This window comes from Diospyros lotus, chromosome 6 (genome assembly GCF_014633365.1).
Source record: "Diospyros lotus cultivar Yz01 chromosome 6, ASM1463336v1, whole genome shotgun sequence".
In the NCBI taxonomy this organism is placed as follows: Eukaryota; Viridiplantae; Streptophyta; class Magnoliopsida; order Ericales; family Ebenaceae; genus Diospyros; species Diospyros lotus.
The window spans coordinates 15,693,276-15,708,360 of NC_068343.1; the positions used below are offsets into that span (position 1 = coordinate 15,693,276).

Genomic DNA, 15,085 nt, shown 5'->3' on the forward strand with positions numbered 1-15,085 from the left:
ACAACTTGTTCTAATAGTTAACCATTTGCATATGGTTCTCAACAAGGTCAGATCCTATTTACCATGCCATCGGTTTTACTAACATTATTATTTTTTTTTTTTCAAACACCTTAAGACTTCAACCTATGCCTTTGTTTGTCTGTACACAATAATTTTTCATTTTAAGCATTTGCTCGGACTGCTCTGGCAGAAAGTAAAATAAGGGCTGTCACAGTAGACCTAGAAGGTCCTTAATGAATACAACTGTCACTTCAACAATCATTCCTTTTGAAAGTAGTTAAAACAAAAATAAGAGGCTGTTGTGACCACAGAGAGCCACCAACTTCTTGGCCTCGGGTCTAGCATAGCAGTAAGTTGACAAACGTTTTCTAGGTTGCAGTTGTATATCAGAAACAGACCTTGCTTCAATAAAAGGTCCAAAGAATAGCTACTAGGATGGGCACAATGAATCGCAAACAATAAGACTAAATAAAATCATGAAACATGATTGCCAAAAATATTAAGGAAATGGAAAGCAAAGCAAAGAGAACCATCAGGAATGAGATATCTATAGCAGCATTAGTGAGGAAATTTTGCAAAACATGAGACAAACTTTACAAGTATACTTTACCTTAACAAACCCTACTAACATAACACTAAAAAATATATACGAATATAAATACTCCTTGCTCCTGTAGGTATAATGAAACTAAACATCCAAGCTATCTCTCAAATCTGTAGAGCTCACAACCTGTGCAAAGCTTAACCTTTGTAAGAATCACTAAAGAGTTTGCTCTTTTTGTGATTGGAAAATGAATCTGAGTTGTGAAAATAATCCCTTTGCAATAACGGCCAAGTTACGTACAAAGACAACTCTCCCTGACCCTCTAAAAATGGAGAACCTCGCACTGGAGAAGCCCTTTTTTCACCACGATTACATGTTGAAATGCACAATTTTGCACACTTTTGCCAGTGTTTCTCCACTGAGAATTATTTCCTTGCAACTATGGATAGTTTGTTAAACCATCCAATAAGTGTAGGAATGATGAGGAACTTTTGAGATTGCCCCCCACTTCGTAACCAGAGACCAATAGTCGGCCAAAAGTCAAGTAAACCTGGCTTCTAAAAAAGTATGCCGATCACTCCTGAAAGCAATTTAGTCTAGTATTCATTGAAAAACATATCAAACTTTAGGAAATGGGTGATGTAACAAGATTATATCAAATGCGATTTTGTGCTTGCAAAATGTAATCAGATTCTCAGCTGCTTCCAATCAACTCGTGGACTCCATATTTGAGAGGGTAAGGTCAATGAAAAGTACTAAGGCATAAAAGCAAGTCAAGGTCGGGAAGGAAGCTATCAGATAGCCACAGGATCATCTTAAATATTCTTCACAAATAAACATTGCTAGGTTCATATTCTTCTCATATATTTGGTCAATTTCTTATTTTTCCTGTGAGAGGATTGGAGGTTGAATAACTTAGCACTTTCTGAAGTGGAACCTCAAAAACAGCTCGAGAAAAGCCGTATTGGCTATCATCCACAAGAGGGTTGAAACAAGAAACAGTCAAGTAACAAGAACCTTATCGATTGACAACCATATCAACAAACAACAACTATCAAATTGTCACTTTACAGTTAGCATGAAGGCCTGAAGCAGGCTCTGTGCTACCTTAATTTGATCAGGTGTCCCAGATATGACGACCTTCCCCTCACTTTCACCATCACAGGGAGCTTGAATAATGATTTTTGCACAAGAAATCTGCTCCATATCATAAAAATGATAAATGAAAATAATGTACCTAAATCTAAATTTGAAGATACTTTTTCATAATATTTATAACATCCACTTGCATATGAAAGCATACATTAGAAACATGTCCAGGTCACAAACCAACTGGATTTGCTAAGAATCAATCAAGCATGGGGCTGTTGGCAACCAAAAATAGAAATGGTATGAAGGGAAATCCAGAAAATGTTTTTGCACAAAGAGCAGCTAACAGATTCTAACACAAAAATTTAGGACGCTGGTAAAATGGTTCCAGTTCTTGTATCATCTCAGCCATTAAAGATATCATAAGCAAAGTGCAAATAGAGATTTTTGGTAGTATCAAAATGCTGAAAACATTCAAAGCCCGGAAGAAGTAGTTGTATTCTGTTCTAGCAACAATTTGTTACAGTGTGGACACATGCAACAAGAACATGAATCGTGACCTTTTCCAAGTCAATTCTATTAGAACTCATATTTTAAACTTAAAGAAAGGGTGGTTTAAACCTTTATCCCTTTCTCCTAATTTGCTTAGTAGTTAGTGTCTGTACATTGAATAATTTTTTTTCTATTTTATTCTCTCTTGGAATAATTCCTGTTGCATGTGCTTTTAATAGTTTCATTCATCTCCTCATCTTTCTATGTATAATTCATATATTATGGCTGAATCTACTAAAAGCAGTATAAGTATCATCATGATGATTAGACAACACCTCTGATCATCCACCTCTAATGTATCTCTCAGTTAATTTACAAATTTCATGGACATGTTCAGATCTAGAAGCAAAACAGTAAAACCATGCGAAATGAGGAGGCAAGTTTAGTGATCGCTTAAGCCATTTCTTGTACTGTCTTGTTCTCTTGTCCGAGTTTTCATATCACAGATCTTGGTTCGCACTTCATGTCCTTTCCACTATAAACTTGGAAAAAAATTAAAAGAAATCATTGCACATTTGAAATCTGACTATATCTCTTAGTTCACACAGACAATAACAATCTGATCCAACGAAAAAATTTGAAATTCTCACTACTACAAGTAATACAGTTTTTGTTGCTCTTTTTTTTGGCTAAACTAAAGTAGCAGAGGTTTTTGAATAATTAATGTTATAAATCTGAATGAGATACAAATTGGAGAAATATGGAAGCAGCATAACAATCTTAGCAAGACAAGCAAAATAATGCAGGTAACCCATGATAGGTCATTATCAACTGTCATTTAACATTCACTTTCTGCTTTTTATTTTATTTTTTTATTTTCTTGGGATCAGGTGAGTTTACCTGCTCTAATCGAGCCATATTACTCCCATCCTCACCGAAAATGGAGCAGAATGCATGTTCTGGAAATGCAACCTCCACAGTTCTACTAGATGTAAATACCTGTTCAGCACTGCACAAAAAAATTGAAACAAATCAAAATCTTACAAAGGTGGTTTATAGGGAGAGTTAGACACTCTGGCCAAAGGCCGTATGGTAGTGGGGACTCCTTGATTTCCGCGTTTCAAAAAAAAAAAAAAATATTGATGTAGGACAGATCTGGCCATGTTAGAATACCAACTAAATGGGGACTTATTTAGGGTTAGGTATGTAAACAGATTGGTAGGCAATTTAGAGGAAAAATATAGCTGAAAATATGAACTTTGGGGGGCTAAAATTAGGTATAAAAGTCAAGAGTTACAAAATTGAGAATCTCAAATTGAGAGAAAGATCTCTTCAGCATCACACCCAGGGTTCAAATTGTATCACATAATTGGAAGAAAGCATCCATTGGGTTGGCAATTTTAAAAACCGCCTAAAGTGGTTTGGTTTGGTTTGGTTTGGTTTTGGGCTTTGGCACTGCTAAACCGTCCAGCCAAATAAAAATAAGTTTTTTATGGTTTAAATTTTCTATTTAGTCATAAAACTATAGTAACAATTAATAATGTTTGGTTTAATGATTTGGAGCAAAGCATTTGAAAGAATTAAAATGCCATCAACTTTCTAACCTCCTCCTCAACCATATCATTAGTAACTTGGGTGGATTTGTTTAATTCACAACTCCCAAGTTTTTTTAATTCTTTTTTTCTCTTTTTCTTGTTAGTTGTTGATAGTTATTATAGTTCAAACTGCCCGAACTACTAAGCTATGGTTTGGGTAGCATGCAAGCTTAGATAAATTGCCATATTCATTCTCTTCACCAATGTGGGATGTGTTAAGAAATTATAAAAATTCGTAACTAAGTTAATATATGTTAACTTACAATTCCGTAACTATAAGGGGTAAACTATTACAAAGATAAAGAAACAAGAACATCATTGTAGTTTCCAAAACTGGATGGGTGTTGTGTGCTTTTTTCCATACCTCAAGAGTACTGAGTGTCGTTAATCCTAAATAAAGTATCAAAAAAGCAAATTAGAGTCAATTTTCAAAAGTTGTAAGAAAAATGAGCTCATACCAAACACCTATTTACCACACAAGACAAGGATTTAACTTCTAAGTGATGTCCAAAGACTCCAAACATAGTTGTCAAAGGCGCATTTGAGGCATGCCTAGGCATGAGGGACACAAAGGTGCTGCCCTGTGCAGATCACCACTGAAGTGCAGCACCATGCTTGGGGGTGCTGCCTAGGTGCATGAGGCACAAGCCTCATGCATGGCATATGAGGCGCATTCCTTGTTTATATACATGTGTTAAAACTCCATTTTTTGTCCATTTGTTATCTTAGATCTTATTTCTTCCTGATTTGATTGCATATTCTTGTATATTGGTGAGAAACAAACCTAGCAGTGTAAGTTGGAGGTCTGTCGGATCTCCCATTTGTAGGGATCCTTTGACAGTGATGTTCGTTCACGACAAAACTACTCATGTCTGCGTTCTACTTCATTTTTGTTTCTTACTTCTAATTGATAAGTCTTGAATTTGAGACTTATGCAGCTTGGGAAAATTAAGGGGCTGTTCTCTTTGGCGTTTTGAGCCCGTTTTCCATTTTTAGTTTTTCAAAACACTCAAAACGCGTTTACTTACTCATTTTCGAAAATGCATTTTGCAAAACACACAAAAAATTTACACTGAAAACTCAAAATGCCAAAAACACGTTTTGGCTGTTTTTAGCCAAAACCAGCCCTCCATCCAAAACACGGAAAACAGCCATCGAACTCACCTCTTTTCTTCCATCTCTCTTCTCTCTCTTCTTTTCTCTTCAAGCTCAATCGCCACCATCATCCATGCCACCGCCATCACTGCCATCCACACTCACCACTACCATCACTGCAACCGCCTGCCATGACCATTACTGCCACGCCTAAATCCGCCCGCCACTGCCATCTCCCTCGCCCGCCATAGCCTTCCGAGCTCAGATCTGCCACAGCCACTGCCTTCCATGCCAAGATCCGCCACCGCCATCACCCTCGCATGTCACTGCCCTCCAAGCCCAGATCCGCCACAGCCACTGTCGACCACTGCCTTCAACACCAAGATCCGCCACCGCCACTGCCCTCCACACCCAAGCCATCACCACCGCCTACCATGCCCAAATCCAGTCGCCCGCCACCGCCCTCTGCCATTTCTTCCTTCCGCGCCTCCACACCCAATTAATATAGTTTTTGTTATTTTATGATTTATATATTTTTTAAATATTTATGTTGTGAATAATTTAAATCTCAAAATTGATATCAGATTTTAATTTATAGGTAAAAATAAATTTATTATGAAATTAATAGTTGAGTGAAATTAAAAATGACTTAGAATGTACTTTGTAATTTTAATATATTATATATGATTAAATTATATAACTTGTATTATATTTGAAATTCTTTAAATTAAATTTATAATTTATTAATAAATATTTATAATTTATTTTGAATCAAATTTCTTTAAAAAAATTATCATAAAATAATATTTTACAAAATTTCAAAGCAAACGCGTTTTTTAATTTTCTGTTTTGAGAAACAATTTTTCAGAATAACAAAAAGAACACATTTTTAAAAATCTCAAAACAAACACTCAAAACACAAAACTCAAAATGAATTCAAAACTCAAAACTCAAAACTCAAACTGAAACACAAAGAGAACACCACCTAAGTAGTTGTAGAATTCAAATTGGGAGAAGAGAGAGAACTTGAAAGGAGGAGGGAGAATTGAGAGGAAAAGAGAGAATTTTGGAGGGAAAGATTTATGTTCTATTTAATTGCATAAATCCCATCCTCGGCGCCTCTTATCCTTTTATAGGCAGCCTTATGGTTGTAATGTAAGGGTACAAGTTGTTAGAGTTGCAACCGTTTAGTACAGCTATGGCTTATTACAATACCAAGCTAATTATAGCCTTACCCCCCTAACTACTAATTACATTCATGCCCTTGCCCACCCTTTAGGGTCATGACATTTCCCCTCCCCTTGAGATCTTTCTTGTCCCCAAGAAAGGATAGTAGTTGGGCTACTCGAGGGTACTACTTCCGCAAATCCGGCAGGTTCTCCCAGGTTGCATTATCTAGGTGCAGGTGGCTTCATTGGACCAGCACTTCAATTAGGGGAATAGTATCCCTGTAAGTGATCCTCCAGTCCACAATAGCTTGGGGTTCCACGGGCACCTTTTTGTCTTCATCTATTGGGAGAAGATGGGGGCTAGTTGTGGCTGTAAGCTCCACTGTTTTCTTCGACAGTGACACGTGGAACACCGAATGAGTGGTTGTTTCTTTAGGCAATTGCAGCTTGTAAGCTACCTTACCTCCTTTAGCAAGCACCGTGTATGGCCCAAAGTACTTGAGGCTCAACTTAGAGGCAGGGGTTGATGAGAAAGAGGGCTAAAGGAACCTCTTGACCTTCAAATATACTCATCACCCACATTAAATTCCCGATCACTCCTCCTTTTATTCGCCACTTGCTTCATCCGGTTCTGAGTTGTGGTTAGTTCCTTCTTCAGTAGTTGTGTCACCCTCTATCTTTGTTGTAAAAGCTCTTCCACGACAAGCACTATTGTGGGGGCGTTCATTAGGGCAGGTAGGAGAGGGGTTGGGTACCCAAATAATGCCTCAAATGGGGACTTCTTGATGGCACTGTGGCAGCTTGAATTGTACCACAACTGTGCCATAGATAGCCATCTGCTCCAACTCTTAGGCTTGGCAAAACACATACACCGTAGGTAGGACTCCAAGCATTAATTCACTCTCTCCATTTGCCCATTCATTTCCAGATGGTATGCCGTGGACATATGCAGCCCTACTCCCAAGCCTTTAAACAACTCCCAAAAATGGCTTGTAAAAATCTTATCTCTATCGGACACTATTGATCTTGGTACCCCATGAATCTTAACCACCGAGTCAAGGAATTGCCTAGCCACCTCTTGGGGCCATGAATGGGTGGATGAGACTTACAAAGTATGCGAACTTAGTTAATCTATCCACAATTACCAATATAACATCCCTACCCTCTGATCTGGGTAATCCTTCAATGAAGTTCATAGACACCTCTTCCCAAGCCTGTTCTTGGATGGCTAATGGTTGGAGGAGTCCTAGTAAGGCCACATGCTCATGCTTGCACCTCTGACAGGTAGGGCAAGAAAACACAAATTCCACTACTTCCTTTTTGAGTCCTGTCCAAAAGAACATCTGTCTTACCTTATGGTAGGTAACCCGAATTCCAGAATGGCCCCCCAATGGAGAGTCATGCAAGGATTGTAGAATCCTTCGTTTGAGCCTCTGATCATCCCCCACCACTATCTTACCGCGATATCTTATACCCCCTGCTCCCCATAGGATCCACTGCCAACTATTCTTGCAATTCCTTAAGCCACTCAATATGCTCATAACTCTATGATCTCCTTTACCCAATCAGGGACAATAGTTGCAGTGGCACTGCAGTTGGCCTGTTCTTCTCTTCTGGAAAGTGCATCGGCCACTTTATTTTCCCTCCCTTGCCTATAGTGGATTGTATAATCCAAGCCCAGCAGTTTAGATACCCCTTTCCCCTGGAGCTAGGTGTGTAGTCTTTGCTGTAACAAATGCCTCAAACTGTCATGATTAGTCTTAATGATAAAGGTGCCTCCTTCCAGATAGTGCCTCCACTTGTCCACTGCCACTAGGACTGCTAGTAACTCTTTGTCGTTTACACTTAATCCCAAGTGCCTTGGGGCTAAGGCTTGACTAAGGTATGCCAGCGGTCTGCCTTCTTGCATGAGGATTGCACCCACCCCCATAACACTAGCATCTGTCTCTACTTGAGAAGTCAGGGAGAGCTAATATCGGGGCTCTTGTCAATGCCTCCTTAAGGGTTGTGAATGCCATTTCAGCCTTGGGGTTCCACTAGAACTTATCCTTCTTTAGCAACTCGGTCAAGGGATTACTAATTATCCCTTAGTGTGGGACAAATCTCCAGTAGTACCCTGTTAGTCCCAAGAACCCTCTCAATTCCTTCATAGTTGTATGCTACAACCATTCAGTCATAGCAAAGATCTTCCTTGGATCAATACTAACTCCTTTCCCCAATATTACATGTCCCAAATATTCAACCTCCTTTTGTGCAAACAAGGATTTGGACATCTTAACAAACAATTGATTGTGTTTAAGGATTTGGAATGTTGTCCTTAGGTAGGAAAGATGAAGTTCTAGGTTAGGGCTATATAGTAGTATGCTATCAAAGAATACTGATATGAATTTTCTTAGGTAAGGGGCAAATAATTGGTTCATCAAGACTTGAAAGGTAGTTGGGGCATTAGTGAACCCAAATGACATAACAAAGAATTCATAAAGGCCTTGGTGGGTTCGAAAGACGGTTTTTGGGATGTCTGTAAGGTGCATTCTGATTTAATGATACCCAGATCGCAAGTCTAGCTTAGAAAAAATGGTTGCCCCATGTAATTCATCCATCAAATCTTCTATAATGGGAATAGGGAATTTATTTTTAATGGTTAAGGTGTTGAGCTGGCGATAGTCCACACAAAACTGCCAGGTACCATCTTTATTTTTTACTAATAGGACAGGTGACGCAAATGGGCTCAGGCTGGGTTGTATAATTGACGAGGAAAGCATTTGTTTAACTTGTCTTTCGATTTCAAATTTATGTATGGGTGGGTAACGGTAAGGCCTGATATTGACTGGTTCTGAATTAGTCTTCAAGGGAATGGTATGGTCCAAGGCTTGGGTAGGGGGGAGAGAGGTAGGATCAGCAAACAATTCCTTAAACTCGATCAAAAGTTCATTGAGTGTGCCCAAGGGGGTTACCTCTTCTTGAGATGGTGTAATGTTCCACTATCTGCTTCTCATTGCCCCTTGTTCCTGTGCAGCCTTCTTCCTCCATTTCCACAACTTGAATGGAGAATAGCTAGGAAATGTGGAACTTCCTCTTTTTAAGCAACTTCTTGTAATTTCTTCCCTGTAATTACTTTGCATTCCCATCTCTAGGTGTCCCACCAATGTTAGCTTCTTGCCATCCACCTCAAGTGTCACCTCTAGCTTATTGAAGTCAAACGTCAAGAGGACTAATGGTCCTCATCCAGTCCACCCCCAACACTATATCACAGCCCCCTAATTCTAGCACCCTTAGGTCTATCGAGAACTCCTGCCCTTGCATGAGCCACTTGAAATTCGCGCATTTGTAGTGGCTAAACATATGGTTACCATTGGCCACCATGACAGACAACAGTGTGGTGCCCACCAACTCACCCTGTAGATCAGTGGCAGTAGCTTCACTGAGAAAGCTATGTGTATTGCCATTATCTATGAGAACCATCAACTTCCTCCTTTCGGCTTGCCTCTTGACTTTTATTATCTTCTCCGTCGGCTCTCCTTTCAATGCATGGAAAGATATCTCCCCTCCTTCATCTTCTACCTCTGTCTCCCCTACCAACTCCATGTCTTCCTCATTGACCTCCCTTTCTTCCTCATCATCCTCCTCTTCCTTGCCTTCCGTCTTCAAGAGTAGTTGTTCGCACTGATGGCCTGGTCCATACTTATCACCACATTTGTAACAGAACTCGAGCAGCCTTCTCTGCTCAATTGTAGTACCCTTCACGCCATTGTGATTTGTCTTAGGGGGTCCCAGTGCTAATCCAACACTCATCCCCTTTGTGTTCACCCCCATAAGCAGTGGAGGGTTCACATTACTCCTAAGCCATAGCTTACCCCTCCCAAAGATGGCCTCTAACGTCAATTCTTGAAGTCTGGCCTGCCTCACGATGGTAAGCAACATCATTTTGACCATAGACAACAATTCTCCTCTAAGGCCACTCACAAAATTCGATACAAAATACTGCTCCGTTGGGTATGGTTGTGCATTCCACATAAGAGGCCTCAATTCTTCGAACTTGTCTAGGTAGTCAATCATCATTCCCGTTTGTTTCAACATCTTGAACTCCTCAATCACATCAGACATGTTCTTCTTCCCGAACCTTACACACAGCTCTTCTACGAACTCATTCCATCCAGCCTCCACCTCCCTCGCCTTGATCCACCCTTGATACCAGGAGTCAACAGTATCATTGAGATACGTCGTTGCCATGGTGACCCTCTGCACCTCGGGCACATTATACAACTAAAAGAATCTCTCACATCGACGGATCCACCACCTCGGCTTGGATCCGTCAAAGAAAGGAATCTCCAAACGAGGCACAGGGGTGGAGATATTAGTGTGAGAATTTAGACCTCTTACTGGTGCTTTGATGTCTGCCTCTGACGGCTCACTTGGCTCAACCAATCCATCAAGTCATGGGAGTATTCCGTGGCCGAAATGACTAGGATCCGTTGTCGATTGGGGTGGGAATTTAGGCGACAGCCTGAATTGTGGAAGGGTAGAGAGCATATTGAATATGCTATGAATTCTTTGTCCATACTGTTAAAAGGTTGTCTCAAGTATAGGATAAGAAGACCTAGAAAGATTAGTGAAGGCAGTAAGTGAAGGCAGTGCTCTTGAGGACCTTTGAAGAATTAAATAGAAGTTGTAACTCAAAACTGTAATTAGTAAAAGTTATAGGGTGAAACTGTAAATATTTAATATCTTCATTGGGATACCAGCCCTTGTCTATAAATAGAGGGCTAGGGGATGTGCGAGAGAATTAATTTTTGTCTCTTTCTATTGTAACGAGTGTTGTATGTTCTATGAGAGGAAAGGCTAGATCTTGTGGTAGCTTTTGTAATCTTGGGAGAGAACTAAGTGCTGGGTGTACTCGGAAATAGGAGAGGATGTTTCTTGTTGCTGTTCTAATTGATTCTCTGTAATAAAGACTGCTCTCGGTGGGGATTTGAAGGCTGGATGTAGAACTAGTGTAAACCAGTTCAAACTAGGATAAAATTAGCTTCTGTAGTTTGTTTTTCTCTTTCTTGTTTCTAATTTCTGTTCTGATTTGATTGCATTTAATTTTCTGTTGTTCTGGGTTGATTTCGAGTGTGTTGAGGGTGTGAGAATTGGCAAGAACTATCCTATTGTGCTCCTAATTTCTAACACATACTGATCGATGGTTTCCCGGTGCTTCTTTAACTCCCACTGCATCACTTCTCTGGTAGCGACTTGATCTTCCTTGCCCTGAGCGATCGCCTCATGAGTTTGGTTCATTCCAAACTCCAGTGCCTTCATGCGCGTCTCCAATTGCTTCATACGTGTGCCTTCCACCATTGATTCTGCTCAAGTTGATCTCGCCTTCAATCTTTGAGGACGTCCTGCTTTGATACCAAATTAAGTAGCCGTAGAATTCAAATTGGGGGAAGAGAGAGAATTTGAAAGGAGGAGAGAGAATTGAGAGGAAAAGAGAGAGAGAATTTTGGAGAGAGAGATTTATGTTCTATTCAATTGCATAAATCCCATCCTCGGCGCCTCTTATCCTTTTATAGGCAGCCTTATGGTTGTAATCGCAAGGGTACAAGTTGTTAGAGTTGCAACCATTTAGTACAGCTATGGCTTATTACAATACCAGGCTAATTATAGCCTTGCCCCCTAACTACTAATTACATTCATTCCCTTGCTCGCCCTTTAGGGTCGTGACACTAATTTCTTTTGCAATTGAAAAGAAACTAATTCTATGGTGTAATTGTTTTTCATTGTGTCTTCTCTATTTTTTTCCCCTTTCTTCTAATTTGTGTTCCAATTTAGGGGAAACTAATTGCTAAGAAATAAATGTTTTCATTGTTTAATCTACTGACTTTTTTTTCTCTTCTAATTTGTTTTGCAATTTAAAAGAAACTAATTCTTTTTCTATAACTTTTGTGATGTGTTCTGCTCATTTTTTTTTTCTTCTTTTTTCTTTTAATTGTAAAAGAAATTAGAAGAAACTAATTATTTTTTTGTAATTATTTTTTACAGTGTGTTCTACTATAATTGTTTTCATTGTATAATCTATGCGCTTCACCTTGTGCCTTACACCTAGGCCCCAAGCACTAATTTGCGCCTTAGTGCGCCTTGTGTCTTTGACAACTGTGTCCAAAAGCCTCTAGAAATGAGGTGTTCTTCCCAAGAAAGCTGTTGACAAAAAAATATTTTTCAAGAAAACATGCATCTGCAATCTTGTTTCCTTGTAGGGTTTCCAAATTCCGCTCCGGACTGGTCGAGGACCGGTCGCTTGGTCCTCGGTTCATGAAAATGTGTAGGCTGGTCTTTGGTCTGGTCTGATATGGGACCGGTCCAAGACTGAAAACCAGTCTGTCCCCTCAAATATTAAATGTTATATTTTGTTATTGTTTTGTTAAAAATTAAGTTGCATGTTATATTTTATTTTTGTTTTGTTTTGTGAAATTTGATATTAAATGTTTAATTTGGTGATTGTTTAATTTATTTAGGGAGTTAGATGTTATTATGTTAATTTAAAATGTTGCATCATGTTGAATTGTTGATTATTGTTTACATGTTTTTCTTTTAAGAAAATTTTTGTTTGGATGATATATACAAATTTATATGCACTTTTTAATTTTTATATTCAAAAACTGAAAATAGGTAAAAAGAAAAAACAAATCCTGAACCGGTTAGGTCTGGTCTAAGCCCTAACCCTGGTCTCCGGTCCAGGATTCTTTAAAATCCCAGTCCTGATCTGATATGGTCTAGACTAGATGAACACCCCTACTTCCTTGTTTTCCAAAATGTGAAAAATTATTCGTAACTAATTTCCATAGAATTCATAACAGGAAGAGAAACAATTTACAGGGTTTCCTAGCATGATACTTACCTCCCTTGCTGCCACTCATTTCCAAAAGTTGTTAAGCCTTTACCATAACATCTGACGTCTACTTCATTCTTTAAGCTTTTTTTCTGCAATCATAACCAATTCTGTACACTGTAAAATCCTACCCTGATCTACAATACATGCAAGGAAAATGAAGGCAATGGGGTACTGGAAACAAATTGGATGATCATTTACCTGGGAAGACTGCAGTCTTGGGGTAATAGGACCATCTAAAGTATGCATGAGTCTACTATGATCCATTCCCTGCGTATCTGCCATTTTGGGATTGCATAAGGCTATGTTTGATGAGCGGTTCAATCCAGAGGAGATACTCTCAGCCCCTCTTTCACTGGGAGTAATATCAGGGCCTGCAGAGTATGAATGGCTCCTGGCCCCTCCACTAAATTCCATACTGGAAAAAGGAATACTCCTCAGTAGACCAGCAACTTGAAAGAGAGCACTCTTTACATTTTCATACTCACCAATAATCTGTAAATTTAGATGGACAAAGTCCATTTAAGTATAAATTGATTGCAGAATGTATTTGCAACATAAGGGGGAAATTAAGTTCTCCAAATGGATGAAGGCCATAAGATACTAGTCATTCCCCTAAGATAACATAAGCTTTGAGAATTTATGTAAACAGGGGACAGAAGCCATAGAAGGACCAGCAAAGTAAAGCATCACAAATTCCAGGAATCTTGAGAAACCATATTTATTTGGTACTTCTAAATGGTAGAACTTCAGGTAGAGGTCGCAAATGATAAAGTCGGAGTGGTTCCTACTGAAGATAAGAAGCGGGAGAGTGTGACAAAATTAAGATAGTTTAATCATGTAAGAAAAAAACCAACAGAGACTCCTATGAAGAAAGTGAACAAAGTGAAACAAGTTTTAGCAAAAAAAGGTAGAGAACAGGCAAGAAAACTAGGTGGGAAACTCTTAGGTATAATATGAGTTATAAGGACCTTATAGAAGATATGGCCATAGATATAAATGATTGCCAATCTAGAATTGGTGTAGCCAACCCTACTTAATGGGATTAAGGCTTATTATGTCGTTGTAGATATACATCAATTTGAAACTTTATTTTTACTTTTTTTCAAACTTAATTGTAAATCAACAATCAAAGGTTTTACGAAATGCACACCTATAGAAAAAGCCAAGCATTTTTTGGGTTTTGGCTTTCAATCACACCACCACACTGTTGAAGACCATGGAACAAAAATTATTAGGTCAAAATTACTGGAGAACTTGTAAAAGACTTCTGAATTCATAGTAATGAAAAATAATCATGACCCAGAACAAAATTCTAATGTTGCAATCAAGTTAAAATAACATGCATGCAAGAGGTCAGACCTGTATCACTTTGTCATTTTCTCCAGCGCAAGTTGGAATCAAGTTCCCTTCCAATATTTGTATGTCAAGACCAGAACGACCACTTATATCTGGAGCAACTCTACCTCCTTCATCAAGCAAGAAACTAACTTGGTCTGACGGAACTAGAAGCCTGGCAGTCACTGCTTCCCTATTACTCAAGCCAGCTATAAGCCCACGTTCAGCAGAAACCTCTACAGATCTAGCAAAAACACGAACAACACCAGATTGGGCAGAGGAGTACAATGGTTCAGGATTCTGCAAAAATCAAGCAACAACCAAGATAGCTTACAGGATGGATATGTGAACAAGAAAATCATAGATTAGAAGCAAAGATACAAAGCTCTCCATGCAATATCAGATGTATACAAATCTAAATGGCAGCATCACAACCTCCATTGCTGAAACAGTGGCAACACGTTCATTGCAACCAGCCACAGGAACTGCCATTTTTATAGAAGCACCAGTTTCTTTCTCTAAAGTCCTGACTATGGTTCCACCCTTGCCAATCAGACCCCCCACCACACTAGTAGAACAAAGTAATCGAAACACAACTTCATGTTTCACAGTTTCTTCAACCAGACTAAGGGTTCTGTCAACATCTGCGGACAATGAATTTCCAGTGGAATAATCAGCAGAACTGCTGGGCAAAGGCATTGGTAATGGACGACTATTTTGGGGAACCAACTCCAAATGGGGATTGGGTAACGATACATACGAAGATGTGCCCACTGATACTCTCTCTGTAGGTGATCGCTCTATTGATGGGTGCAGTTGAAGCCGGTGGGAAACAGCAAGCAGTCCATGTTTAATCACCAAATCACCGCCCATTATCTGACATAACATTGAC

General features: G+C 39.2%; 1 protein-coding gene across 4 annotated transcripts in view; it reads right to left on the reverse strand.

Annotated features, from left to right (window-relative positions):
• Nucleotides 1–532: 532 nt before the first annotated feature.
• LOC127803906 (KH domain-containing protein HEN4-like) overlaps nucleotides 533–15,085 on the reverse strand; it is a 29,798-nt gene continuing 15,245 nt past the window's right edge. Inside the window, exons 2-8 of one of the 4 annotated variants that reach the window (XM_052340525.1) lie at nucleotides 14,629–15,069; nucleotides 14,218–14,493; nucleotides 13,057–13,350; nucleotides 12,865–12,947; nucleotides 3,026–3,134; nucleotides 1,652–1,741; nucleotides 533–1,124 (exon numbers count right to left, since the gene is read on the reverse strand). In XM_052340525.1, the coding sequence (XP_052196485.1) occupies nucleotides 1,119–1,124; nucleotides 1,652–1,741; nucleotides 3,026–3,134; nucleotides 12,865–12,947; nucleotides 13,057–13,350; nucleotides 14,218–14,493; nucleotides 14,629–15,069 (1,299 nt within the window). In that variant the 3' untranslated portion in view covers nucleotides 533–1,118. Of the gene's footprint in view, nucleotides 1,125–1,144; nucleotides 1,742–1,787; nucleotides 2,661–3,025; nucleotides 3,135–12,864; nucleotides 12,948–13,056; nucleotides 13,351–14,217; nucleotides 14,494–14,628; nucleotides 15,070–15,085 lie in introns of those variants that run through there. The other 3 variants (XM_052340524.1, XM_052340526.1, XM_052340527.1) reach the window with 3 other exon arrangements.